At 39.5% G+C, this 25,805-nt stretch overlaps 2 protein-coding genes across 4 annotated transcripts in view; one reads left to right on the top strand and one right to left on the bottom strand.

The window, feature by feature from the left end:
• The window catches only part of USP13 (ubiquitin specific peptidase 13), a 49,870-nt gene extending 35,583 nt beyond the window's left edge, over positions 1 to 14,287 (top strand). The window contains exons 13-21 of the mRNA XM_054074188.1: positions 1,216 to 1,390; positions 2,938 to 3,026; positions 3,358 to 3,480; positions 5,204 to 5,230; positions 5,971 to 6,114; positions 7,108 to 7,274; positions 7,779 to 7,941; positions 9,576 to 9,660; positions 10,309 to 14,287. Coding sequence (XP_053930163.1) covers positions 1,216 to 1,390; positions 2,938 to 3,026; positions 3,358 to 3,480; positions 5,204 to 5,230; positions 5,971 to 6,114; positions 7,108 to 7,274; positions 7,779 to 7,941; positions 9,576 to 9,660; positions 10,309 to 10,402 — 1,067 coding nt within the window. The 3' untranslated portion in view covers positions 10,403 to 14,287. The remainder of the gene's footprint in view (positions 1 to 1,215; positions 1,391 to 2,937; positions 3,027 to 3,357; positions 3,481 to 5,203; positions 5,231 to 5,970; positions 6,115 to 7,107; positions 7,275 to 7,778; positions 7,942 to 9,575; positions 9,661 to 10,308) is intronic.
• Positions 14,288 to 16,381: 2,094 nt separating this feature from the next.
• The window catches only part of PEX5L (peroxisomal biogenesis factor 5 like), a 46,939-nt gene continuing 37,515 nt past the window's right edge, over positions 16,382 to 25,805 (bottom strand). For 2 of the 3 annotated variants that reach the window (XM_054074189.1, XM_009559282.2), the window contains 3 exons: positions 24,614 to 24,779; positions 24,075 to 24,232; positions 16,382 to 23,373 (listed from right to left, as the gene is read on the bottom strand). In XM_054074189.1, the coding sequence (XP_053930164.1) occupies positions 23,169 to 23,373; positions 24,075 to 24,232; positions 24,614 to 24,779 (529 nt within the window). In that variant the 3' untranslated portion in view covers positions 16,382 to 23,168. The remainder of the gene's footprint in view (positions 23,374 to 24,074; positions 24,233 to 24,613; positions 24,780 to 25,805) is intronic. The other variant, XM_009559283.2, reaches the window with a different exon arrangement.

Here is a 25,805-nt window from a genome sequence, read left to right as displayed (position 1 = left end):
ATGCACATGTGTGCCTAAAGATCCCCATTAGGACCGGATTCCCTTTATCCTGGGCAGTGAACCAGTACATGAAAACCTCTTAATTTAAAAAGGAACTGAACATACCAGCTAATTAATCTCTTGTGAAAAAACAAACACACACAAAAAATAATTTTTTAAAAAAAAACAGGAATAGATAGGCTTTGTGTCTACGAGCAACAGACTGTAAGATCTAACATGATAATAGAGAATAGGAATATAAGATAGTTTGTGGTCTATAAAGCCAAAATACACTATTTGGATATCCTGGGCTTTAGAAGAAAGAGGAGTGAAGGAAGATGAAGTGGTGAACATTGATTTAAGACTTGGAAGCAGGAAGGAGGTACTGACAAACCAGGGTTGCCCTTGCAATCAGTGGTAAAGGGTCTTTCAGACTAAGATAAGTGTATGCTTGAGGTGGAAGTGAGAAGGATGTCACAAGAACTCTAGAAGGGGGAGGTGCCTCTGGTTTCATTCATAATTTTATAATTTAAAATATTTTAAAGCCAGAAGGAACATTTCTGATTATTCGATCAGATCCTTTGAAATAGCACAAGACAGAGAATTCCAGCTACTGCTTTTCACTTGGCCCACAGCTTCTTGAACCGGATACTATATTTTAAATAGAGCATTTGATTTGAAAATTTAAGTTTTGGAGAGCTTCACATTCTTTGTTCATCAGTTCCAGTGATGTTTCTGTTGCTTATAAAAGAGCATTTTATTTCCAGGCAGTGGCTCAGGAGGTATATTACTTTATAAATTTACTATATGGCACTGTGCAGCTTGATGGTGTCAGGACTCTTTCTAGATCATATATAATCCTATCCTGTCTAGAAAGTTAGATGACACAGATCGACAGCAATAACTTTCCAAGTCAGTTTGAGCTGATGATATGTAATTGACATTATTGTTAACAGAGGATTCTGGCTGTCATGGCAAGGTTTTAATAACTTGTTGCCCAGTATTTCAAGTTCTGTTTCTACCATGAACAGAAACCTTTAACAAAGATTTGTTGTTGTAAATGTAGTTTCTGACGCCAGTGCAGACAAGAAGATTTAATGTCTAGTTGTAGCCATGTAAAAGTTTTATTGCTAAGTAGGTTTTTGTATTTCTGAAACTTGCAAAAATAAGACTGATGAGGGATATCACAACCACGACAATGTTCATTTAGCTTCTAGTGTCATGTGTATTTCTCAGATGAATTAATTGCCTATGAATTGAAGAGACGAGAAGCAGAAGCTGCAAGAAGACCTCCACCAGAGCTTGTCCGTGCCAAAATCCCATTTAATGCATGTCTGCAGGCCTTTTCTGAGCCAAACAACGTAGAGGATTTCTGGAGCAGTGCCCTACAAGCAAAATCTGCAGGAGTTAAGTGAGTGACTGACTGCCTATTAAAAATCTGTATGACAATGCTCTGGCCTTATCTTGCTGACTGGATGAGGGGCAGAGAGAAAAAGACAAAGACATAGCGGACTTTGGTATTGTATTAGTGTTGGGGCTCATAATGTAATGTGTAGATCAAGCCTGACAAGAGTTTTAATGACCAACGGAGCAGGAAATAAATTCTTCTCGAGTGTTCAACTCCAAGAGGCAAGACAGTCTGGTTGTTAAAAGCTTGAAGTTCAAATGCTTGTAGCTTAATTGTCTGCCTGAGTATTAAAATGGGATATTATGTTGGCGATCTAGACTATTATAGTCTCACAGAGCTCTGTGTGATTTGTTAGGAGATAATAGTCTGGATCTCCTGCTTAGTCTCTTAATGTCCTCATTTGGCTGAAAATGCTTAAGGGCATTGTGTGGCAACAAAACAGGGTGAAGCAAATGAAGGTTGTGTTTCTTGTGATAAAGTTCTTTAGGTGGATGGAAGTATTTTGCATTTATGAAAGGCTGTGCTAAAGCTTTGGGGTTTATATGTTTTTATGATTTATGTTATTTATTATCTGTGTCTGGATTTCAACCCATCACCTTTGTATGCTACAGCGTTTGCATACATCTGTTAAGTTTTCTGTCACTTGCATGAGGCTGTGGTACAAGGTGGGCATATAAAAGAAGGAACTCATCTTGTGTGTTTTTGGTCAGGTATACTTGATAAAAGAACCAAGAGCATCTTCAGCTTACAAAAGCATTAAGAAGAAATAGGACAGCAGGTGCAATTTTTAGTGGCAGTGTTTCTTGCTGAGAACAGGAGTTAGTCTCTTACCTAGTTCCATTTTTATGTCAGCAGTAAGAAGTCATTGAAAATTTGGCTCTGCAACTGGTTTGCTATGGCCAGGTACCTTCTATTTTTAGATCACTTAACATATTAATGACTCATTGCTGTCTTAGCATACAGTTTCACTGACATTGGATTGAAAACTGGGAGACAAGTGCACATAGTGAAGAAAAATGCAGCAGAAATCTGAAGTTTTTCTGTATTAACCACGAATGTGTTGGCAGAACATTTTAATCTTTAAATAGATCAAGAGTTAATTTGTAATTCATCTGTTCTTCATCCCCTAGGTCTTTAAAAGCATTAGACAATGAAGAATAATTTGCTGTTTAAAATTCAAAAGTTTCATGCTGGAAATGATAAAACTACTAAAATGGCAAGATGATACTAACAAGAATTTAGAAAGTAATATTTGTAGTGGTAGGCTGTATTTTTATGATGCATTTACTCTATTTTACCCATAGTTAAGAGAATTAGAAGAGAGGACAATAGGTGTGAATGGAAGATAAAGGAAGGATGCTGGAGTATTACCCTACTTCTCCACTGTACTTGAAAACTTTATAATGGAATTTATGTTTATAAAATCCATCATTATTTGTTTTGCTCAGGGCTGAAATTATACATCTCGATGTGCATGAGGTACTGAAATCTGTGCTGCTTGTGACTTTGTTGCCTTGTTTCTATTCTATTCTATTTCTTGTGCTTCCCAGGACTTCTCGTTTTGCTTCGTTTCCTGAGTACCTAGTGGTGCAGATAAAGAAATTTACCTTTGGCCTTGATTGGATACCCAAAAAGCTTGGTATGTGTCTTTTATGTCTACCTTTTTCTCAAAGTGTACACACTTTGGTCTTTAATGAGGGCCTGGCCTGATTCTCTCATTTATACTGTGCAGATCCTAATTGAACCTTCTTTTCTTTTACGACAAATTAAACCAATCCATCAGGTCTGTGGAGTTTAAAATACAGTTTCATGTAGTCTGACCTCCCTGTTAAATTGTGCTTTAGTGTTCTGAATTTCTCGAATAACTGTTGAGTTATTGAGTACCAGAATCACCTCTCTGAAGGAGTAGGTTGCACCATGAGGTCATTTTGCTGGATTTGTAAGCTTAGTCTGTTTCTCCACTTTTGTAGATGTTTCTATAGACATGCCAGATTTCCTAGATATCAGCCACCTTCGGGCCAGGGGTCTCCAGCCAGGAGAAGAAGAACTTCCAGATATTGCTCCTCCCATTATCATTCCTGATGACCCAAAAGGTATTCAATGACTTCTCTCCTATATTCCCCTTTCCCTCTAGCTCATCCAATTCTCCTTAAGCTTTGCGTTTTGGAGCTGTGGACGAAAAAGCAGCTCTCCAGTTCTGTAATTGAAGACTGTTATAACAGCCTTTTTTTCTGTCCCTACTGAACAACTGTAGCTCTTCCAGGCTTTTCTGTTTTGATGCTTTCAGGATTTGTGATTGATGCTGTTGCTCTGGACCCTCTCCAAATAATTAATGTTTTTATGAAATTGCTGTACCCAGTGATACACATAATATTTTGTGAAACATTATTTCACTTGCTTTACTGACTGTAGTCTCATACTTACGCTGCTGTGTGGTGGTTGTCTCTCTTTTGCAATAGTGTAATCCTGCTCAGTGGAGGAGTTTGTGCTGCGTTATGATCTCTTCATCTTTACTAGCAGAATAGTTCTATGTCTTCTGTGCCCATAGATGATCATCCTTACTTTAGGATGAAGTCCTTGTGCTCATGCCTGGTGAATGTTGATAGGTATTTAGGACTTAAGTGGACAGGGAAGAGTGTCATGACCTCTACATTTATGAAAATCGGCTACATAGAGGGACCATCTTCTCTCCATTTATTGACCTTCAGTGCACGTTCATGACTCACTTTCTGTAAAGTCAATGTGCATTTCCCAGGGCCTTGTGCGAAGTACTTGGTCTCAGTCTTCTACACTGAGTCTTAAGATAAGTGTCAGAAGTGGAGTATTAATCTGCTCATTTCTTAATTTGCATAAGAGGTGTTACTAAACCGCTGTTATCTTTTGAGGACTTATGTAGTGAATTTTGTCTAAAACCTGGTGATAAAGTAGGCTGGGTTGTACTGTAGCTAAATCAGTCTCTTGGTACCTTGTGTATAGTCCATCCTGGTCAGAAGGAATTTCAAAATCTGTCAGTTCCTATGGTTATTTCTGTAGAATTTCACTGTTACAGTTCTGAGCAGATGGCATTCTGTTCAGTTGCGGAGTTTACTTGGATAACTTGAAACGCTTTGGTTCAAGATGGAACAGCAAACACAGTGTCTGCGGAATTGATTCATTCACAGTACAAGAATACTTAATACATAAATGACTACAATTTAAGAAAACAGCTTTCCAGACATAAATTAAGATTCAAAATCTTAATAATTTTTGAAGTACAAGAATTGTTAGGTTGCAGTAAGCCCTAGCAGTTGCGCATACGTGCATGGTCCACTTCTCTGGATGTACATGGGCTTCACAGCCCATTAAAAAAGTCTCTGTCTCAGGGAGCTTATGTGGGTCAGAGGAAAGGCTATGGCAAAATTCAGTTCTCTAAAGGTGTTAGTTTTGTCCTTTATCTGTAGGTTCCTTACCAAGGCCTCTTCTTTTTTTATCCTCTTGCTCAGTGGGCTGACCTAGTTTAAGTGTGGGTGCATGGGTGATGGCACCTTATTTATAAAAAAATAGATTCTTGCTTAAGTGGCTGTAGGTCAGCCATCAGCTGTATTTCCTAGGGGTTTGTAGTACCAGTGACACTTCCCTCTCAGCTGAGTTATGCAAATTACTGGGTAGAAACATCCCTGGTCTACTTCATGGAAAAAAACCATTAGGGATATAAGAATGAATATGCCTTGCCTATAAGAGATCAAATGTTTCTATGACTTTAAACACATGGGATTGTTTTTTCCATATGAATCTACTTAGCTTTCATTTAAGTCCTTTTCCTTTCTCAATTTTCAGATCGTGTGATGAACCATTTCATGGAATGTACGTATCTCACTCTTCTGGGACTGGTATTTCAGCTGATTAAAAAATTGTCATGCTTTTGCTCAGCTAATAGCTTCTCCGTCGACATAGATATGCATAGAATATTGCCTTGCATGCTTCTAAATAACAGCTGATTTTTGTACTTGTTCAGCCTATACTTGTGTATCTGTGCAGGACTTACAGCATCAGCATAGCCAGAATATGAGCTGCTCCTCTACCTGTTGCTCACCAGCAGGATCTTACAGCTCTGGAGGTCACAGATGCTTGATTCTGGCTTGTTCTGGACTCAAGTCTCAGCTGTAGCTGTCAGGCCCTGTCATTCAGGGATGAAGTCCAGCTGGAGACTGCTAGATGCAGCAGCTGTTGTTTCTCTTACCGGCAAGATCCTGCCTTTAAGAGAGGTGATTGCTTTTGGCTGCCATCTCTAGCAAAGCCCAGCATCTAATATATTAAAAATATTCACCACTGCATTTCATGCGGTGAAGAAGTTAAGTTCTCTAGGAATTCATCAAGCTTTAAAGATCTGTGTAGATCACTGAGGCAAAAGATTACCAGTAAGTCAATGACAAATACTAAAATGCTTTGTGGAAGGCTGTTTTCTAATGGATGTGGGTTTATGGCAGTATTAAAACAAATCCGAGAGATATGTATTGTAATGTGTGGTACCATGAATAAGAATAAGAAATACTATACAATGGATGAAATTAGACTTTTGTATTTTAGAAGGTCCTTTCTTGTAGCTCTAGATATTGATGAGTCTTCAGTTATGCAGCTGGCAGAGATGGGGTTTCCTTTGGAAGCATGTCGGAAAGCTGTGTACTATACAGGCAACCTGGGTGCTGAAGTTGCTTTCAACTGGATCATTGCACACATGGAAGAACCAGGTCAGTGACTGGAAGGTTTAAGTTGAACTCAATTCCAGGTTGTGTATTTTGGCAGTCAGTAGAAATTTTGTAATGTGTGACAGCGAAACAGCGGCCCCCTTGCCCACTGGAGCAAGGAAACCTGGAGATGTCACTGAATTTTCCTAAGCTGCTGCTAGGATATGCAGATCTTGACCATTATGTGGCATCCTCTGCCTAGAAGACAACAAACCTAAGCTACACCAGAGGTACACTCTCCTGTCCTCACTGATGGCATGGGCCAGCTCTCTGTTTTCCACCTTTTGGCTAGGTCTGTGCTGCTAAGGGGAAAGATGACCTGTGATCAACTGTAAGTACAAAGAACCCTGTGGTCCAGATGCTTTTCTTCATATCGGGCTTCTCTAGCTCAGACTAGAGCATTCATGCTGTGCTTAGAACTCAGGCTATCCACTGATGGACAGGGCTGCTAGACATTCTCCGCTTTGTGTTTCATCCATACAAAGTTCGGACTCATGATTCAGCACTGAGTATACCTGAGCACTCCCTTGCCAGGAGACTCCAGATTTGGTTGAAGTCACAGTTCACTCTGGGCTTTTGTGTTGCTTGTGTAAATGAAGAATGAGTTTCACTTGGGCTTAACTGACATGTTTCAGCTAGGGAATCAGTTCATTTTACATATATATGTGTATCAGCTGGGTTGTCTACTCTTCTGGTGTCATCATTGCTTCCATACCAATCTTTGCTACTTTCCTGTAGTAGTTTAACTTCTGTGATGTGCCAAGTTGTTCCAGCCTTCTCAGTATGAGTTCGTCCACCCAGATATTTTGCAATCTGCATGTTCATCTCGTTGTTTTTAAGGCTTTCTGCACATCTAAATCCCAACTGGGCCAGTGAAATGAAGATATGTTGATTTCAGGAGTGCTTTTGAGATCCTGTTTGTTGTTTGTTTTGTGTGTGTTGTTGACTTTCCAATTCAGTGGGGCAAACAAATAAACTGATGAATGTTTGTTCCAGACTTTGCTGAGCCATTGGTCATACCTGCATTTGGAGAAACTGCTTCGAGTGGAGCAGCTGCATTTGGAGCTGCTGGGCTAGATAACCAACCTCCTGAAGAGATTGTTGCAATTATCATTTCCATGGGCTTCCAAAGGAATTTAGCAATTCGAGCACTGAAGGCAATGGTGAGTTCTATAAGTTATTGGTAGCACTTGGGGTTTTTTTCACGTTATGTGCTTTTCACATATGCATGCTGAGATGTCTTTGAAATATGTATAAAAATGCGCTTACTGGGTGATGCACATAGAACTAGTCTGGTAAGCTGTGGAATGCTTGACTTCTCTGACTTGGAGTAGGAAAGGCGGTTTGTGTGTTTTTACATGAATGTTAAAGTGTAGAGGAAAACTTTTGTTTCTTTTACCATCTGTTGAGAGACAACCTGGATGCCCGAAGTCTATGCATCTTCAAGATGAGAACCTGGGGGCTATGGGAATTGGTTATGGGAGGATTTCTTTTCCATCTGTCGTGTTTCTGCAGAGTGCTTGTTGAATACTGTTTTGCAGGAAGGGGGAGTATATATATCACAAGTTTTAAGGGCTGTTGAACAGGATTCTTTGTTCAAAGACCGAGCAGTAGCATGATTTTAGAGAATGTACTAAAGGCTGCTCTTTTGCTTGTTTGACTCACAGAACAACAATTTGGAGCGAGCACTGGAATGGATCTTCAGCCACCCTGAAATCGAAGAAGAAAGTGAGCCTGCTTTGGACACGATGGATATGGAGAACAATGCTAATGCCAATATCCTTTCAGAGACAGGGTCGGAGGGACCCAGGATCAAAGATGGGTCGGGAAGTAAGTTCTCCTCCAGCTTAGAACTGGCTGTAATGTTGTTGTGTCACACATGCATCATTTGTAGAGGTCCTTTCTGTTTTGAAAGTAGTTATGGTGGCTTTCTGGACATGATCCAGACAATGTACTTCCAATCTTGCTTCTGGGGCAGAGTCTAGCTATGGGGCTGTGAAGTTCTGTAAGCTGTGTTTGCTCAGAAAACTCTTTGCCTGAACCTATTGAATAGCCTGCGTCCAAGTTTTTTTGTTGCCAAAGCATGTAAGTCTCTCCTGGCATAGCTTTACTTTTTGTTTTGTTGCTATTAAGATCAAAAGACAAATAAAAGTTAGAATGTTTAAATCCTCAGAGGCTGAGCATCCTAAAGATAATGCTGCTGTCACAGACCACCTGAGTTTCTGTCTTTCTGTGGTCTGATGGGAGATTTGATAATCCCTTCAACCAGCTTCCTTATTCTAAATATGGCAGGTATGGTTGGTATCCTGCATGTACCGTTTTGCTATTTTCTTTTGGTTTTTTTTTAGTTTGAGATCCTCAGTCATACATACTGCTAAATGAACCACAAGATGGGGCTAATGTACAGCAGTCAAGGTTGTGAATTAGGCAAAGAACCTACTGTAAGTGTAAAAGCACTAGAGTACAAAAGCTCCTCTAACCTAAGGGTGCCACGTAATGTTTTGTGAAGGGTCTTTAGGGACCAGTTCTAGTAAGTGTAGTTTGTTTTAAACTTGTACCTCTGATCTTGACTGTAATGGTCTTTAAAAATCAGTTAACAGCCAATTTGGTTTTTGCTTCTATGGTTGCTGTTGTTCTATAAGAACATTCATTTATTTGTTTCTGACATTATAAAGAGCAATCTTAAGTCTCTTGGAAACATGGGAAACATTGATTGTCATTAGGTTAAAAAAAATATTTGGAATAATAATTTTTTGTGGTACTTAGCCTTTATAGACTGAGACCATTTACTGAGTGCCTGAAATCCTGATAACCAACATGATACTGTAAAATGGCTCCAGAAAGCCCTCTCCACCAAAATCCAGGCCCCTGTTCTTATGCAATATCCTGAAAGAAGGTACCCTTTTACTTTTGGTGGTAATTTGGGTGAATGGCATGAGTGGGTGGGGAGCAAGAACCGGTGCTGAGTTCTCCAGAGACGTTAAACACAGAAATTGTCCTTTTAGTAAAGGAAGAGGTTTCTTTCCTGTCCTCTCTTTTATGGGCTGCTGAAAATATGAACTTCTGGTTTTGGTTTATTTATATGGGATCTGTGACCACGCTTACAGACACAGCTAATTTGTGTGCAGAATGAACTCTGTATCTGGCACTTTACGTGGTGCTCTCTGTGAAGTGGGAATAAGTCTGCTGTTTTCTTTTTCCTAGTAAGGGCTGTGATCACAGCCCTGCTGTGTGTGCACAGTTCTATATGGGTTTGATTTGGATTGGTTTGGTGTTTGACGGTGAATCTGACTGCTAGTTAAAATGAGAAAAGGCTGCAGGCTTAACAGAAACTGTGGGGATGCAGAGGCTGAGTTTAGGAGTGCTTAGCTGCTTCTGCAGCGCTAGAAAGAAAGTTTCCTCTGGAGTCATATTTCAATATTAGCAATACAAGACTTATACTCTCATTTGTATTTCTCAAACAGGATATGAGCTGTTTGGATTCATCAGCCACATGGGAACATCCACAATGAGTGGCCACTATGTTTGTCATCTCAAAAAAGAAGGAAGGTGAGTGGAATTTGGAGAGACACATAAGCAAATGTTTTTTCTGAAGCATTCCTTTGTACAGAGCAGGGTGTGTATTCATGGCAGGCAAAACATGCATGTCATTACCATGTATACTTTTCCCTCCAAAGAAATTAAGATTATTACAGATTGTAAATGCAATGAGTCAGTTTTGATTCCACCAAGGTTTATGCTGAAACATGCCATTGTCCTTCCTCTGCTTGCTGTTCCAAACCTCTTTTGTTTTGGGGCATCAGTTCTGTATCTGACTTTGTTTATCTGAGCTTAGCCCAACTTCCTTTCACTCCCCATCATTAGAAACCCATCAAACTATGGGCTGATATTAGTATTGCTAGTGCTGGGAGGCTGATCTTGGCTGTGATTTTGATATGCTTCCATTATTTGGCATTGGGAATCCCTGTTATTCCTTCTTTTGGAACTATAGCTACACGTTCCTCTGCACATCCCTCTTCCTTTTCAGTTCCTGACTCTGCCAGTAACCTGCTTCGTCTGTTTCTCTGATCGTTTGTCCTTGTTGTGATGCCTAATTTTAGATTTTAAGCTCTTTGAAGTTTGGTTCTGAGAAGCGCCTGATAAACTTGTGATGGTTTTTATACACATGGAATGTAATCAATCTTGTTTTAATTTCAGATGGGTGATCTACAATGACCTTAAAGTCTGTGCCTCAGAACGACCTCCCAAAGACCTGGGCTACATTTATTTTTACCACAGGATACCAAGTTAGGCCTCAAATCTATCACCTGGCCTTAAGAAGCCATAAGCCTTTTTAACCTGCCCTAAAAAAGTGTACAATAAAAAGGAAAATCTAAAACCAACAAAGACCCCTAACCCTTGGACTGCCAAAAAGCAAAGGAAAACATGGGATATTTATAGTTTATTTAAAAAACGGTCATTTGATTCCGCCTTAAGTGTTAGAGGGAAAATTTCTGTTAGATAATGTATAGCACACTGTTTTAAATTTGTACACCTTTAAGGATACCTTAAAACCATGCAGATTACTGATGGATTTTGCAGCTAGGAAATGGAGAAAACAGAAATTTCAGAGTTGAACCAGAATCCCAGTTCAGCCCAGCTCCTGCCTGCTCTGCCCATGCATCTGTTGAAGACAACGGAGAAATATTTGCATCTTTGGTAACTGGGAGCCAGTGTTTCCAACCAGAGTCCAGACCACTTAGAGAAATCATATTGCATATAAAGTTGGAGGGAAGGGGGTGTGTGAGTGTTCTTCAAAGCAGAATGTCTTATTTGGGAGATTATTTTCGGTACAGTGAGAAAAGTAAACTAAAGTTATATCTGTTGGAATTCGGTTTTATAATATTTTGGTTTGCCTTTTTGATGCATAAACCTACAAAATTAATGATGATGGGAGCAATCTCCTCTCGGTGCTCTGTACATTTTCTGCCAAAGAGAAATAATAGATTTTATTTTTTCAGAAATAGGTTTCTTCAGCTTCTCTTTAATCTTTTGCAATTCGTCCGTCAGATTCAGGATTACAGATGGCTAAAAGGAGCAGGCTTTTTGTCTACAAAATTAAATGTTTACCCTCAGGAAAGGCAAGGTTGTTATTTTTTTTTTTTCTTGTGAAGAAGAGGTTAATGTCCCATAATATTTCTTTCAGGGAAATTTTAGTCTATACCACTCACATTCCAGCTGAACTCGATTCCCTGACAAAGTACTCGCAGTGTAATTCTGATTTCTGCCAAAGATTAATATTTAGTTCCATCCATGAGTGGGGGAAATTGCTTAGTGAAACTGATTTACAGATTTGCCCCTCTCTCCTCCTTCCCTTTAAAAACCAACCAACCAAAAAGCAAAACCAAAAAGTGTAAAAAAAAAAAAAAACCTCATCACCTTGAAACGATGTTTTGGCTCTCTTAGCATTTGCAAATACACTGATACTCTGATCTCTTCAATTACATGCCTTCTAAAGGGGTTTTATATCTCCAGCAGGGATGAAGGGGTGGGTAGCTAGGGGCTGACCTTTCCTGTCTCACCTTTTTGTGGTGTTATTTCGGTTTCTGTCACAGACAAGAATATATGATCTTTTAATTGCATTTGAAAACACTAATTCTAGAAAAAATATGATGGTGTGAAACCTTTCATGATTCCAAAAACTCCCAAAGGTTCAGTGTTGGCCACTGCTTAGAGGCTGTTGCTGGAATTGCCTCAGATAGTCTTAGTGAGCCCTCACAGTAAATTGAAACAGTCAAAAAAATGAAAAATCCTCCTTACAGAGTGCAGGAGAGGCAGGGAGTGTAATTACATTTTCTCTGCAGTCAGCGCCTCCAAGTTTAATAGCCAAATTCAAACAGCTACACTATGGAAGAGAACCCAAATTAAAAATCTGATTATGAGTAGGGCATTTTATTTTTTCCAGCGTCTCGGGGAAAAGTAGTTCTCCCTCTGGTCGTATAGCTTCATGCAGAGACAAAACACTGTTTTTTAATTTTCTTTTTTAAATCAGTTTTGATCTCAAATTATGGGAGAGATTCTAGTGCAATAATTCTATAGAGTGTAAATGGTGGCTAATTGCCAGGAGAGCTTCCTGCACTTAGTGCTCTTATTGACACAAAAGAACAGCATTCCTAGTACCTTAGCTCCTGTGAGATTCAGCTGCCTTGTAATTATTGAGCCACCAGTTCTGGACAAAATAAAAGCTGCCAGAATTTTTTTTTTCACTTTTTCAGGTTTGGAGTATTTGTGTATTTCACCAGAAAATGCCAAATTTGAAGATGGTATCAGCAAATTATGCAGTGATACATCTTCTCTTTAAAGTGAAAGAACTAGAATTCCATATATCTATGTTTGTGCTTTTGTATTCTGGCAGCAGAAAAAGGACAAAAGACCTCTCTCTCTCTTTTTGTTTCTTTTCTAATTTTTTTGACTGCCCAGTTAAATTCCAAGAAAGTTCAATACAACAGCTTTCCTCTTGCCTCATGAACTTAAAGGGCTGTTTGTAAACTAACAAGATCTGGTGGCCACTACCTTTTTATTTAGAAACCTTGAGTAAATAAAGGCCACCAGTGTTGTTCCCATGTTTATTATTGAACTGGAACCATGGCTGGTCTCGTAGGATTAAGGATGGAGCTTGAACTCTTACAAATTTGTCTGGTACCTCCTAAAACTGGAATGGCTGTGGGACTGGTTGGTCTCAGTTAGCAGGAGACGCACTTAGAAATCTGAGAAGCGATAAACTGGAAATGGTAAATGAAAGGGGAGACCCATTCGCTGGCTGTGATAGATGAGCTGTAGCAGCTCGGTTTCTGAAATCCTTTTCATTTCATCGCTCTGCCTGCCTAACTACCAACTGGGTCAGAAGTGCAGAGGAAACAGTTTGGGAGAAAGGTTTACGGATCTTCTAAAATTTATCACTTGAGAATATGTTGAGGTTTGTCAGCTGTTTGAGAAATTGTTTTATCATCTCCCAAAGTAGTGGCTTCCCTCCTTTTTCAAATGATCATCTCACTTTTGCTCTGGGATACGGGGGAAGAACATCACGAATCTGGAGGAGTAGGATGTAAACCCCTGACTCTTCAGCCTAACGTGGGCAGAGGAGTTTGTTTCATTTGTCTGTTTTAAACTCCAGCATGCAGAAGCCACGTTCAAACAGCCAGCACTGAATAGATGACTAATTTATCCAGCTTTCCCAATAACATTTGTGTGCACTTAATTGCGCTGGGCCAGGCCCCAGTGCACAGCCTGGACAGTGGCTGATGGGAACCTCCATGTCTCTGGGTACTGTAGTAGCTCGGGGGGTTAGGTGTGCAAAGAACTTCTTGGCAAAAAAGGATGGAGGAATTAAAATCCTGGTGAGCAGTTTGAGACCATCTAACCTGAGAGTTACGTCAAGCCAGACTTGCCAGCAAATAATGCTCTTATTTCTTGTCCTGGTTTTTACTTTTTTGTATGATACATTTAAGTTAGGACAGTGGAAGGAAGAAAATTCAACAACTTTTCCTACTTTTCCATTTCTCCTCTCATTCCTAGCAGCATGCTAGATCCATTAGGACCACGTGGACAAACTCCAATTTAATCTTCCTAGATGAAATATAATTAGGATAAAATTTTCATTTATTAAAAATTAAAAAACAGGTATAGATGTTTCTGGACTACTCTGACTTGTCACTTTACTGGGTTCACTGGCACTACTTCTGACTGACTTTGATGTAACTGAAACCAGCATCAGTCTAGTTTCTTTGATTCAAGCAGCCTCCACTGGGTCATAGTACACATCCTGAATATGGATGCAGCCGGAGCTTGTTAGCTTGTTCTCAAAGTATCTCCAATTCATTCCTTTTTTTCTCCATCCTGGCAACAGCCATTTTTATCTATTTTCATGCTTTGAAAGACTATGCAAAACTTGTAACTGGACATAACTTCTTATTTTTCCTATCACCCTTCCTACCTTAATGGCTGAAATCAGTTTCTGATTTCTATTCACTCCTCCGTGGTTTTACTGTTATATCCTGGAAGTGTCTGTACTGGTTTACTTTGCACCATTCAGAATTGTTTGCTTGAAGCACTGTTAACATTTTGGAGAGTATTTGAGATGAGAAAGGTTGTGAATGACATTGTTGCAACTGTTTTAAATTAAAAAGAAATATTCTCAGATCTTGTGACTGTGTGGATTCTTGCTTTCTTTCCTGTCTGAATTGAAGAGGAATAGGCTGAGTATGTCTGATGCTGCCTGTTTTCTTACTCTTTGTGGTCATGTTTGGTGTTTTACTTAAAAAACCTGCATAGGGAAGGAAGACATTTGTGAGAGTTTTGATTTCTTTTGACTCACAGCGCTTCTGTGGATTGGAGAAAGCCCTGAGTGGATATAAAACATGGCAAAAATAGACCACAGGATTTAAACTAAGATTGATTTTTTTTTCCTTTTTTTTTTTTAAGACTTTTAAGCTGGTTGACATTCTTTGTACACAAGAGTTGGCAATGTTCGTGTGGAGGAGTGTTGTCATTTCAGCCCCAAGTTCCTGCTGTGTCTTGGTCTGTAATTCCTCATATTAATTTAGCAATTTGACGTGTTGTTCAGTAAAGGAGAATTCTTTTTTTGCTTATATGTGAGGGCTTTACATAGCAGTGTGACTACCAGGATTCTTTAGTGGATGCAAGAATAGGCCAAAAAAGAAGGCTGTGTGGGAAGGAAATACTTTAATCGTTTTGTAGAATCATGAGATTGGGAACTGGAGGAGAGGTAAGAGATAAACCTACTGCACTATGTGATGTTTCCTGGCATGGGAGTAGAGGCCATGTGAAGTGTTGAATGATACGAAAGCTGAAGATGGTTCAGCTCCTGAAGTCCAAATTTAATGATGTGTTCTGGTTTCTTTTCTATCATAGATGTCCTTCATGCTGATGACAAGTCACACCACACTGTGTTCACACCACTTATAGCAACTGGAAGAGGTGGGAGAACGTGGCTTCTTGTGCAAGCTAAAGGGCCCTGCTCAGACTTTATGCAAGAATTTCCTGCATAGGATTTGTGTCCGCTGACATTTGCGGTCTGCTTGTGGAGGGCAGTATTAGATAACTGACGAGTTCCCACCACCCCGGGCTCTGGTCCCCATCGCTAGGAGGGGAAGTAAAACCTCTCTGTCTCTCTGGTCTGCTACAAGCACCACGCGAATAAGGGAGGCTGACGGCTGTGGTGAGAGACGAACGCCAAGAAAATATTGAAGACAGTGCATGGGTGACAGCTGGTGTGGAGTAGGTGATTATGTTTTCAGACTTCTTTAGCAAAATCTTTTGTAGTTGTTTCTTTTATTTTTCAGCAATTTTGTATGTAGGATTTGGCACTACTGCTTTTCTCCCAACTTCTGTCTATGTTTGGCTTCAGGACTGCAGTGCCGGGCTCCTGATCCGTTTCCTATGGAGCACGTAACTAATAAGCGTTCCTCCTGCTGCTTTGTTGGTACATTTGGGCAGCAAGAACTAAACTAACCTTAACATCGTTGGGCAAAACACGCTGGTGTCGAGCACATGCATAGCTTTCATCCTAAGTGTTTTTAATGCCTGTTCCCTTTTCTTCTTTAGTAGAAGGTTCTGGTTAAAGCCACAGGCAACCCAGTTGGCTTTTTTGGACAGATCTTACCTTCTACAAGCAAACTGTGGCTATATCTTCTGTATTTATTTCTGGAGTAACCCACGTGTCCATTGGGAGTGTCAGCCTTCAGATCCATGCCAGCGCTGCCCTGCCTCGTCAGGAGCCCTCAGCGATACCTGTCACAGCCCCCTTGCTGGCTGTCATCTTCTCTGTCCACAGTGATGTGTGGAATTTTATGTCCTGCCTGTGCCTCTGCTTATGTTAACGCAAAAGCATAAAGATAATGTCATTTCTACTCTGCCAGTTGTTTCACCTCATCACATGAAAGACAAAACTGAAAACCACCACTATCCAACTCCCACTGTGGGATGTTGCTTGAGTAACAATTTCAATTACTGAAAGTTGGCTTTGTTTTTTCAGAAGGATTGTACTGTAACATTATTACTTCTGCTTTAATTTTGAGGTGTGCAGTTTCATGATCTTCAGGAACAATTCTGACCTACTTTTTTTCCCCTTCACATGGAGTGATGTGCAAAATGCTTTGGGCCAGACCTTGGCTAGTATAAACTGCAGTTGTAAGTATAATTGATCAAAATGTTGAAATAAAAATAAATATTAAAAATAACCACAGAGTAATGATGAATTTATGAAAAATGTTTAGTAATGAAAAAAGGCCTTCTGGGATTCATTTTTAAGCAAAGAAACATGTTAACATCGTAAACAGTAGGATAGAAGATCTCATTAAAAAAACCCAACTTTATTTCACTTGGAGAAGTAGATCTCTCCTTTCAGTTGAAGTAATTATAGTCCAGACCGCTTTCAAATCGAAAAGAGATTTTTAAAGATTTGAAGCCACAGACAAATTTTTATTTTTAAAACATATTTAAAAATTGCACAGTTATAAATACAGGTAAATAAATACAATTTAATATGTGGAAAAGAACCCAAGGAAGGCATGCTTCCGTTACAGTACAAAAATACTACAATAAATGTGGTGCTCTGCAAATAGTAATCTATGACCTTGATAAATTGAACACATCGAATATGCACATCATTCATTTTTGAGGAAATAGATAGTTTGAAAGAGCAGTGCAAGGAAACATCAAATTAAAGCATCAGTAAATTACAGGTCTGTGTTTAGTATTATACACAGCTGATAATGCACTAGGTATACAGAGGCAAAGTTACCTGTAGTAAGAAACTATTCTTTTACTCCGTATGTACTTATTGACTCAGATTCTCAATCTGGGTCGATATGAACCTTCGCAACAGAATGTAAACATTCAAGTGTAGGGCTGCACTCCCACCTCCGCATCCAGCACCCACCTCACTGCTAAGCCTTGCACCTACACTTAACTATCGACGCAAAAAGTTAAGTGAGCAATGTAAGTCTTTGCAGCAGCAGGGCTCTGCAGATGGCCCAGGCGAAAGTATCTGCCAACCCTATAATCTTTCTTGTATGTTGGCTTAAAAATAAAGCCAAAAAAGCTGATGGTGGATTGCAAAGGTTTTCAAACAGTTTACAGCATATAGAAGAAACCGCACAGAATGCCTCTCAAAACAATATAGTTTTATTTTACTCTAGATATGTTATACTCTGATATATAAAATATATTTATAAATGTTTTGATTTTTCTGAATTTACAGTAGACTACTGATATTAAAAAGGCTATTCAAATTAAGGTTTTAGCCAGTGTCGATGGCGTTCTGTAAATGTGGAAGGGGAAGAAAGATCAAAGCACATTAAGTCTTGACCATGCAAGCTTGCTCAATGGGCTGTCGCGTGTGCAAGCATTTGTAAAGTTACAGCTGATTTTAGAGAACTTTAGATTCCTTCTGTCTATTCTGACCTATTGCTTTGTGGGCTGAGGGTCTGAAACTTTCTGTGGATTCTTTGATATGCTTGTTTTTCATTTTGCCTAGGTTTGTTCAAACTGTCAGTTGTCTCTTCATGCCTGGCACTCCTTTCCTCTGATTTATTTCACCAGTCCAAAAATGTAGAACTATAATGAAGGAATCTGATTTCTAGCCTAGATGAGGTTTGAATAATAGATAATACTGCATTGCATACCCACCATTATTTTCACAACGTGCAGTGCATTTTGTCTATTACTTTTTATCTATGGATACTGGGTATTTTATAGACATTAATTACATAAATTTACTGTACAGACTGCTAAGCAGACGACACTGGCAATCAGAAATCTCAGTTTTTCAACTGTGCAAAGTTATTCATGCGAAATAACTACTATGTCTCATTTTGCAGATGCATGTTTGGGTGAGAGGGATCTACAACCGTTTATGTTTCATTCCTGGCTCCAGCAGGCAATCATCTAGGCCTCAGGCTTTGCCTCTGTAGCTTCCCATAGTGTTATCAGTTATTATTTCTGTCGCGGTGACTCTTGTGGAGGCCCGTGCTCTACAGATGTTCATAGGATCACCCAGCTGATCTGCTGGTGGTATCGGGGTTCTTATTTTCATTTGACAAACAGGCTCAAGTTTTCTGAATTGGCTCATTAGCTCTTCATGATTAACTTGATGTTCTGAGCTTTCAGCTGATTTAAGTGTCTGCAGCTGAAATCAGTGGATGCAGCAGATGCTGCAGAGTTTTACATCTACATATTTCAAACAGGACAGTCAGGAACTGAGCTGCCTTCAGAGCTGGTGAGCAAGTCTGAAAAGCCTGGCCTCTGGTAAGTCAGTGTAGACTGAGACAATAGTTGTTTCACTGGTTCTGGGAATCTTTTTCTCTTGCACAATTTGGTGCGATCTAGTTTTGACTAAAAAAGAAAATGTGAAGATCTAGACAACAAGTGTCTCTGTGAAAGCTGCACGTGCTTAGCTTTCTAATTCTTCAGAGTATACTAAAATGCGTGCAAATGTTGTTAGTCCAGATGTCTGTTATTAAACACTTGAAACAAACGTGAAATGTGCGAAACAAAAGTATTTCTAAGGAAATTTCTTTAAAAAGGGCTCCGTTTTTGGTCTAAGCTGTTCCAAATAATATGAACAAGTGTTTTGAGTTTGGCAGATGCAAAGTACTTTTGAAATAGCCCATAAAAGATACCAATCAATAGTTTAAAAATACCCTATGTGTGGGCCTTCTGCATGCATTCTGTAAACATATACTCAAGTAGCATAACTGCATGCTTTGTGTTAATATTTCATTGAGATTATTCGCTAATGTAGTTGCATGCAATATTGTCATGTGAGGTTTTGTGTCATTTGAACCTCCCTCTCAGTTTTTTTACAAGTGCTGTGATTTATCGGATCATAAGAAAATACCATTAGATACAGGTATGCTTATGTGTTTACCTAAAGGTCAAATCAATTCTTTATACTGGTATAAACCAGTCTATTGCAGCAAGGTTTCTAGAGTCATTACAGTTTAGAGAGATCAGCAAGAAATGAGCCTATTGCCTTCACCGCAAATCCTCGCTCCATAAATAATCACTTTGATTTCAGCGCCTGCTTAGCATGTGCAGTGGTGTCAGAGGCCACCTCTCCTCTGGTAACTGAATACACGCACATGACCTAATCACCCAGAGTGTTGAGCACTCCTATGAAGACTACAGACTTTGAGTGCTCAGCAGCTTGATGGATCAGACTTACAGGTTATAAATATTCATAAAGCTTTGCAGAGGAGAGGGACAGTCACGAGCTGGGGTAAGGAAAGTATTGTTTTTTAATTACATGAAATATAAAATAGAAGAAATACTAAAAAACTTGGAATCGATTACCTGGCAGTGATAAATCGCCTCTGAAGAAAGAGGGGAAACAGGTGGGACATGATGATAAACCATTGTAACACTCTAATTTGGCATCACCCCATAGATGCTGTGCAGTTGTAATCCTGAAATGTCTGAGTCTCTTCTCTGCTGAAATTGATAATCTCTATGCAAATTGCTTCCTGACTTAGACAAATCTTGCGTTTGTGTGTTACCTTTCGGTTTACACAAGTGGTGTTCTCACCTCTGCAGTCCCTGAGGCAGCAGCACACCCCTGCTCCAGTGTTTTGCTGTCACAGCCAGCGGCTGTTTTGTGCCTGTCTCCCATCCCTGCACACCTGGGCAAGGCAGGCATGACAGGAGGTTTTGACTTGGTCGAGCTCAGAGGGAGGGCTGAGAATGGGACCCAGATTTCCTGTCTCTCACTCTCAGGCTCAATCTGCTCCTGTTCAGCCGCTGCCTTATTTATCCTACCTCATGCTTGGTTAGAAGTATGAGTACATGAATTTCCTTTTCAGGGTGTAATTATGCTGCAGCCTGCTCACACATTCTCTTGCTGTTTCAGGCAAATATACACGCTTGCTACTGAATATTTAAGAAGTATCATGAAGAGGAGGGATAAAAACTGTATCTAATCCTGTCTTCTGTACTGACAGTGCTTGGCAGTGGGTCTAAGGGACGGTAAAGCCCAGGATGTTGAAGAATTCCCCAACAATAGTGAGAGCCACTGAGCCTGACCTGTTAAGAGTGAGGTGAGCTCAGTACTGGCCACTCTACCACACAGACAGGGCGAGAACTGGTGTCTGGTGTGAGGAAACATGTTACCATCCCCTGTAAGTCCGTCTGCTTTAGACTTTGCCTTCACTCAGTGTCTTGGTCAGCAGTAAGTGGTTCACTGGCCATAGGCTATCTAAAACAGGAGGGAACAGTAGGGATAACCTCCGAGAGCGAGCACAATCTCTTTGGATAGGCTTTGCAGCCTGTGCCCCGTCCCACAGACCTGCAGTGCTTGTGATGCGCTGTGGGCCTGAGTCTCCCCTTGGGGAGGCAGTGTTCAGCCCTGGTGATTTGTCTCTAGGTTTACACAAAACACTTCCCTTGTCCCAGTGGCGTGGGTGTGGGCATAGATCAGCAGATGAGTGCAGTTCTGAGCTGTGCATCCCAGGATAAATCAAAGCTACCTACTTTGTATGTTCTTCTTGGGAAGGCTAGGGGTTGCATTAGGTTTTCCTAACGGAATAGCTACTTGTCCACTTGCTAGTGGAAAAGAGGTTTAGTGAACTGCTATCAGTATCAAATGACCCTTATAATTATGACTCTTAAGAAGTTGAGCAGCTAATTCCTCTGGATGAGCACTGATTATCCTAGACCACAGCACCAAGGATATTCAGAAGAACTTGTGTGATGGCAGGGCATCAGGCAAAATCTAAGCACATATGCCTTTGCTTTACAGCCTCTTCTCAAAGCTGCCTCCCTTCTCTTCTATCGCTTTCCAGATTCAATAGCACTGCACCTTCTGCTCTGCCTTATCAATAAAGAGCTGTCATCACACATCGCTGGCAAAGCAAAAGAGCAAACTGTTGTCAGCAGATATGCATACAGCAGCCCACTTAGCAAAAGTGACATTCCCAGTCAGTCCTTGATAACTAGTCCTTAAAGAAGTTACAGGAATCAAGTGCTAAATGTTTGATAGATGGATAGGAATATATGTAAACAATAAATTAATAAAGCACTATGAAAAAAAAATCCTGTAGCTATTTCAGCATCTCTGTTCTGTGGGAGAGAATGAGGGGTGAGCCTTTTATCTTTTAATGAGAATTGATTATTTTAATTTAACAAACTGTAGTTGGTGACTAGATGCAGTTATTATGCTGTCTTATATGGAATTTTCCTTTAAATGGTTGCTCAAAATAACAAGACAGCTGCAAGAAACCTTAGGTTAGTACTGGCGAAACTGTCAAATTCCCACAGAGCTTCTTTCTTTGTGATCTGCACGGTTGGGTTTTTTTCAATCCAGCTGGTTGAACTGGATTTTTCTTTTAATGCAGTTTATAGGAAATGTGCTATTTGTCCCACTTTAACACATTCCATTTGCTACCCTGCACATTGAATTCCTGAGCACAGATGAACACAGTAGCCATCTAATTACACTTTTTGTCTTTCACTATTAAGGAAAAATATGTAAAAATATCAACAACTTGAAAGTTACCTCCCTAAAAATTTCTATTCCTGTCTTTACTGGTACATTCACCTTGAATTAAATGTGTTTGACTGTAGTCAAATCAATCCATTCAGCATGTGTCGGTGTGCTGCCCCCAGTACTGTTCCCCACTCATCCAGCAAGGGGTAATTAAGATGGTGTGTATATACATACATAATTAAGTAGCTGCAAATACTGATGTTATCTAAGGATTTAGTCTTCTGCATGGAGGTTACTGAGTCTTTTGCCACTGCTTGCTGTAACGCAGGATCAAATCTTAGCCCCAATCCTACAAGCATTATATAGACCCACTTTTTCAGGGAGTGCTTTCCCTTGAGCATGGTCTGCAAGCATTAATTCCTTTGAAGGCTTTTCTTTATTTGCAATACAGATCTGTGGCTTATTGTGTTCTGCAATGACATAATTCACATACAACATGTATGTGCATGCACATGCATGTACATGTGTAGTACCTGATGGATGCATAATAGAATAATCTTTCTAATAAATATTGCAGTCTATACTGTATTTGTATTTCTCAAACATAAGAATATTGAAAACCCTCTCACCACATCTCAGGAAATGATATTTGGTCCTTTATGCCAACGAGGCTATCCTGTACATTCTGTTGTTAGTAACTAAAATACAAGCATAGCACTATTTTACAAAAAGAAAGAATAAAGTGCGTAAGTACATAGATAGGTGCAGATCCTGCTATGAGCTCCTTTGAAGCAGACATACTCTGTTCAAGGTCAGGGATAGCTGGTTTAAACAGCAACAATTTTAGTGCAAATTACCACTTCTGCTGGCAACACTTGGCCTTCCCATATGTACATGGCCTAATCCTATAGACCTCCATGTACAATGTTGCTCTTAACATTGCACATGGTTTACAACTGTATGAGCCTGCAGAGTTGGGCCTGAATTAATCAAGGTGCCTTTGAAAGAAAAATTTTCTCGACTGCCAACTAATAAATATATTCAAAATGAAATACATCCATGTTACATGTGTCTATTTTCAGAGCTATGTTAAAAATGGACCTTGAGAAGACTTTTCAACAAAGAAACTAAAGGATAGGGAATCCACATTGTCTGACAAAGTGATGTCAGCATAGTGCAATGAGCTACTAAGCAGGTTCCTTAGATGCATTGCTTGCCATTCTAATGTGCAATAATGGTTATCTAGGTTTGTTCTTAATATACTTTTCTTTGTATAGCTGTGTATGTAGAGAGAGAGAGCGAGAGAGCTTGCATGGGATGAAGATTCTTCAGAAAAGGCTGTTTCATCTAGTTCAGGGCTTTGTCAGATTAGCTGCAGCTCATTTCAGTCCTCTGAGTTTGAATTTATTTACATTATTTTGTGCTTTTGAACTTTTCCTTTTTGAATAACGTCTGAGAGAATTTCCCTATTGATCTACTGCCATGCTCTTTTGGAAAATGTGGTCATTTTGAGACAAATAATAAAAAAGTTTGCTGTTTCCTAATACAATTGAATCAATTTGTAGATACTTTTTTATTATGGTTCTAGATTAAAAGCTCTTAAAAGAATGTCTAGATCACCCACATTGGCAGCTTGAAATAGTTCTGGCTGGTCCATCATAGACAGAGCAATTCGAAGTGCTGCCCAAATATTGCCTGACAGAGCAGGGTGTGGAACCTGTTGTTGATTCCTGCTCTTTCTTTGCAAACTGAGAGCAGTGAGAAAATTGCTGACAGCCTCTCTGTAGGGGAGAAGAAAAAAGAAACAAGTAATATAATTTACTTAACAATTGGAGTAAGACTTTCTAAAGTTCTATGCTGGACTCAAGTATATTATTTTAAACTATAGTTCATCAATCTGTGATGGTCTTGCTTGATTTTCTTTAAACAAATGGATGTGGCTTCTACTAATGCAGAGCTCGGTCTATTCATATGTCTGGGATATTGTCTTCATTGCTGTGTAGCTCCCCTTCATCCTAACTCTGTTGACAGTTGGGACCCTGAAACATCACCTTTGTTTCTTGAAGGATGTACAGAAAATTGTTTTGATGGTACTAACTACTTGAAGCAATTTAGTTGAAGAATCCCTTCTGAAGACAGGCTTTTAAATTAGATTTTAGGACTAAGTTTAACTGTGAGAACTATCCCACTGATTATAGTAATAGTGCTTGTACTTAGAGCTAAAAAAATGCTTGAGCAGCTTGCCGAATGAGGGATTTATTTTCTTTTGATAGACATTCAGTAGTTCTGTTATGTAGAATTTATGGAATAAGAAAAGTATCATTGCTTTGTCAGTACTTTGCAAAAAATAATTACAAAATTTTACAATAGCAGATATTATGTAACTATATGATTTTTCTTGTCTTAGCTCCAGCTAGAAAAAGAATTTTCACACTGTAGTTAGAATCCCTGACTTTTTTGTTTACACATTTTTGGAACTTACCTGTATGCCCCTAGGTTTATGCAACTTATCCCTAAATTGTATCTGGACCTAATGAAGCCAGGCTGGATCTCTAAAGCACGTGTGTAGGCCTCAACGGCTTCTTCACTTCGATCCCCATTTGCCAATGTAGCTCCAAGACGGTTCCATAATGTATAGTCCTGTTGAGAAAATGAGTTTTCTACTGTGGGCGTCAAAAAAGAACAAAATACCTGATTTTTGCTTGCAAACTAAGGAGGACTACAGGAAATAAGAGTATTGTGTCATCTCTTAATTGACACACAATGTGAGGTTCTGACATGAACCTCACATAATTATAGGCAACTTTATATAAGTAGTGCAATTAATCAACATACAGCTAGAAACTGGACATGTATAAATCTGCTTCTAAATGAGACTGTATTGTAATTAACATTTCTATTTCAGGTAGTAAAATTTTAGTGGCTGAAGTGACATCTCATTAATATTAGCCTGATCAAAAGTGGAGAAAGAAAATGGCCTGTAAAGCTATATTCTTTAGAATGTAAAAGCAGAAAATGTACCTCTGGCCGAACAGTCAAAGCGGCACTAAATGCATCTATTGCTCTGTTAAATTCTCCATTCAGGTGGAAAAGAACTCCAAGTCCCGTCTGCAAGTCAGGGTCTATCATATCACCATTCTGGTGAGCAGCCTCCAGGTACAAATCCTTCACTTCTTCAAGTAGTGAGCTAGACAAGGGTGAAAAATAACTTGAAGTTCCATCTTACAGTTCTTTACACATACTGTAATATTGTTTGCATAGCCAGAAATGAAACCCCCTTGTATATTGTTCCTGATACATCCACTGCTACTAAAATTTTAAAATAAACTTCTTCAGCTTTGTCATGGCAAGGATTTACTTCCAGGTGCTGTTGTAAACTAATGTCTGGAATGAAAAGGTTCACCTCTATAATGAAGAGCACAAGTCTTATGAGGAGCAGCTGAGGGAACTGGGGCTGTTTATTCTGGAGAAAAGGAGCCTCAGGGGAGACCTTATTGCTGTCTAAAACCACCTGAAGGGAGGTTGCAGCGAGGTGGCTGCTGTACTCTTCTCCCAACTAACACTTGATAGGACAGGAAGAAATGGCCTCAAGTTGTGCCGGTGAAGTCTAGATTGGATATTAGAAAATATTACTTCACAGAAAGGGTTGTCAAGCACTGGAACACGCTGCCCGGGGAAGTGGTTGAGTAACCGTCCCTGAGGTATTTAAAAGACGAGTAGATGTGGTGCTTAGGGGTGTGATTTAGTGGTGGACTTGGCGGTGTTAGGTTAACAGTTGGAATCTATGGTCTTAAAAGTCTTTTCCAACCTAACTTATTCTGTCATTCTGTTAAGTCAAAGGGCAGCTATGAACCCAAGTGAGATAATGTGAAAGCTTATTAAAACTATTAACATTGGATGTGTTTCTCAGACATGAAGGAATTCTTTACTGGCAAAAATAGTAGTCATCCTTAAGAGAAACATATCAAGTGATTAGTCAAGACTCCTGAAGCAAGATCCTAAAATTTAAGACTTCTGTACCCTCTGAAGGCTTCATAAAACCTTTGCACCAACAACAACATATATCAGCGGGATGAGGCCCAAGAAGAGTAACACACAGAAAGCAGAACCCGTGTATTTTATTTTTTGCTTATACTAAGTTATCTTGTAATTAAGAATAAAATGTAAGGCCTGTCTTCAAAATGACAAGCAGTGAGATAGCCCTAGTGTTTTA

This window comes from Cuculus canorus, chromosome 9 (genome assembly GCF_017976375.1).
Source record: "Cuculus canorus isolate bCucCan1 chromosome 9, bCucCan1.pri, whole genome shotgun sequence".
NCBI lineage: Eukaryota > Metazoa > Chordata > Aves > Cuculiformes > Cuculidae > Cuculus > Cuculus canorus.
The sequence above is the reverse complement of the archived record's forward strand: the minus strand, read 5'-3'. Positions and strand labels throughout refer to the sequence as shown.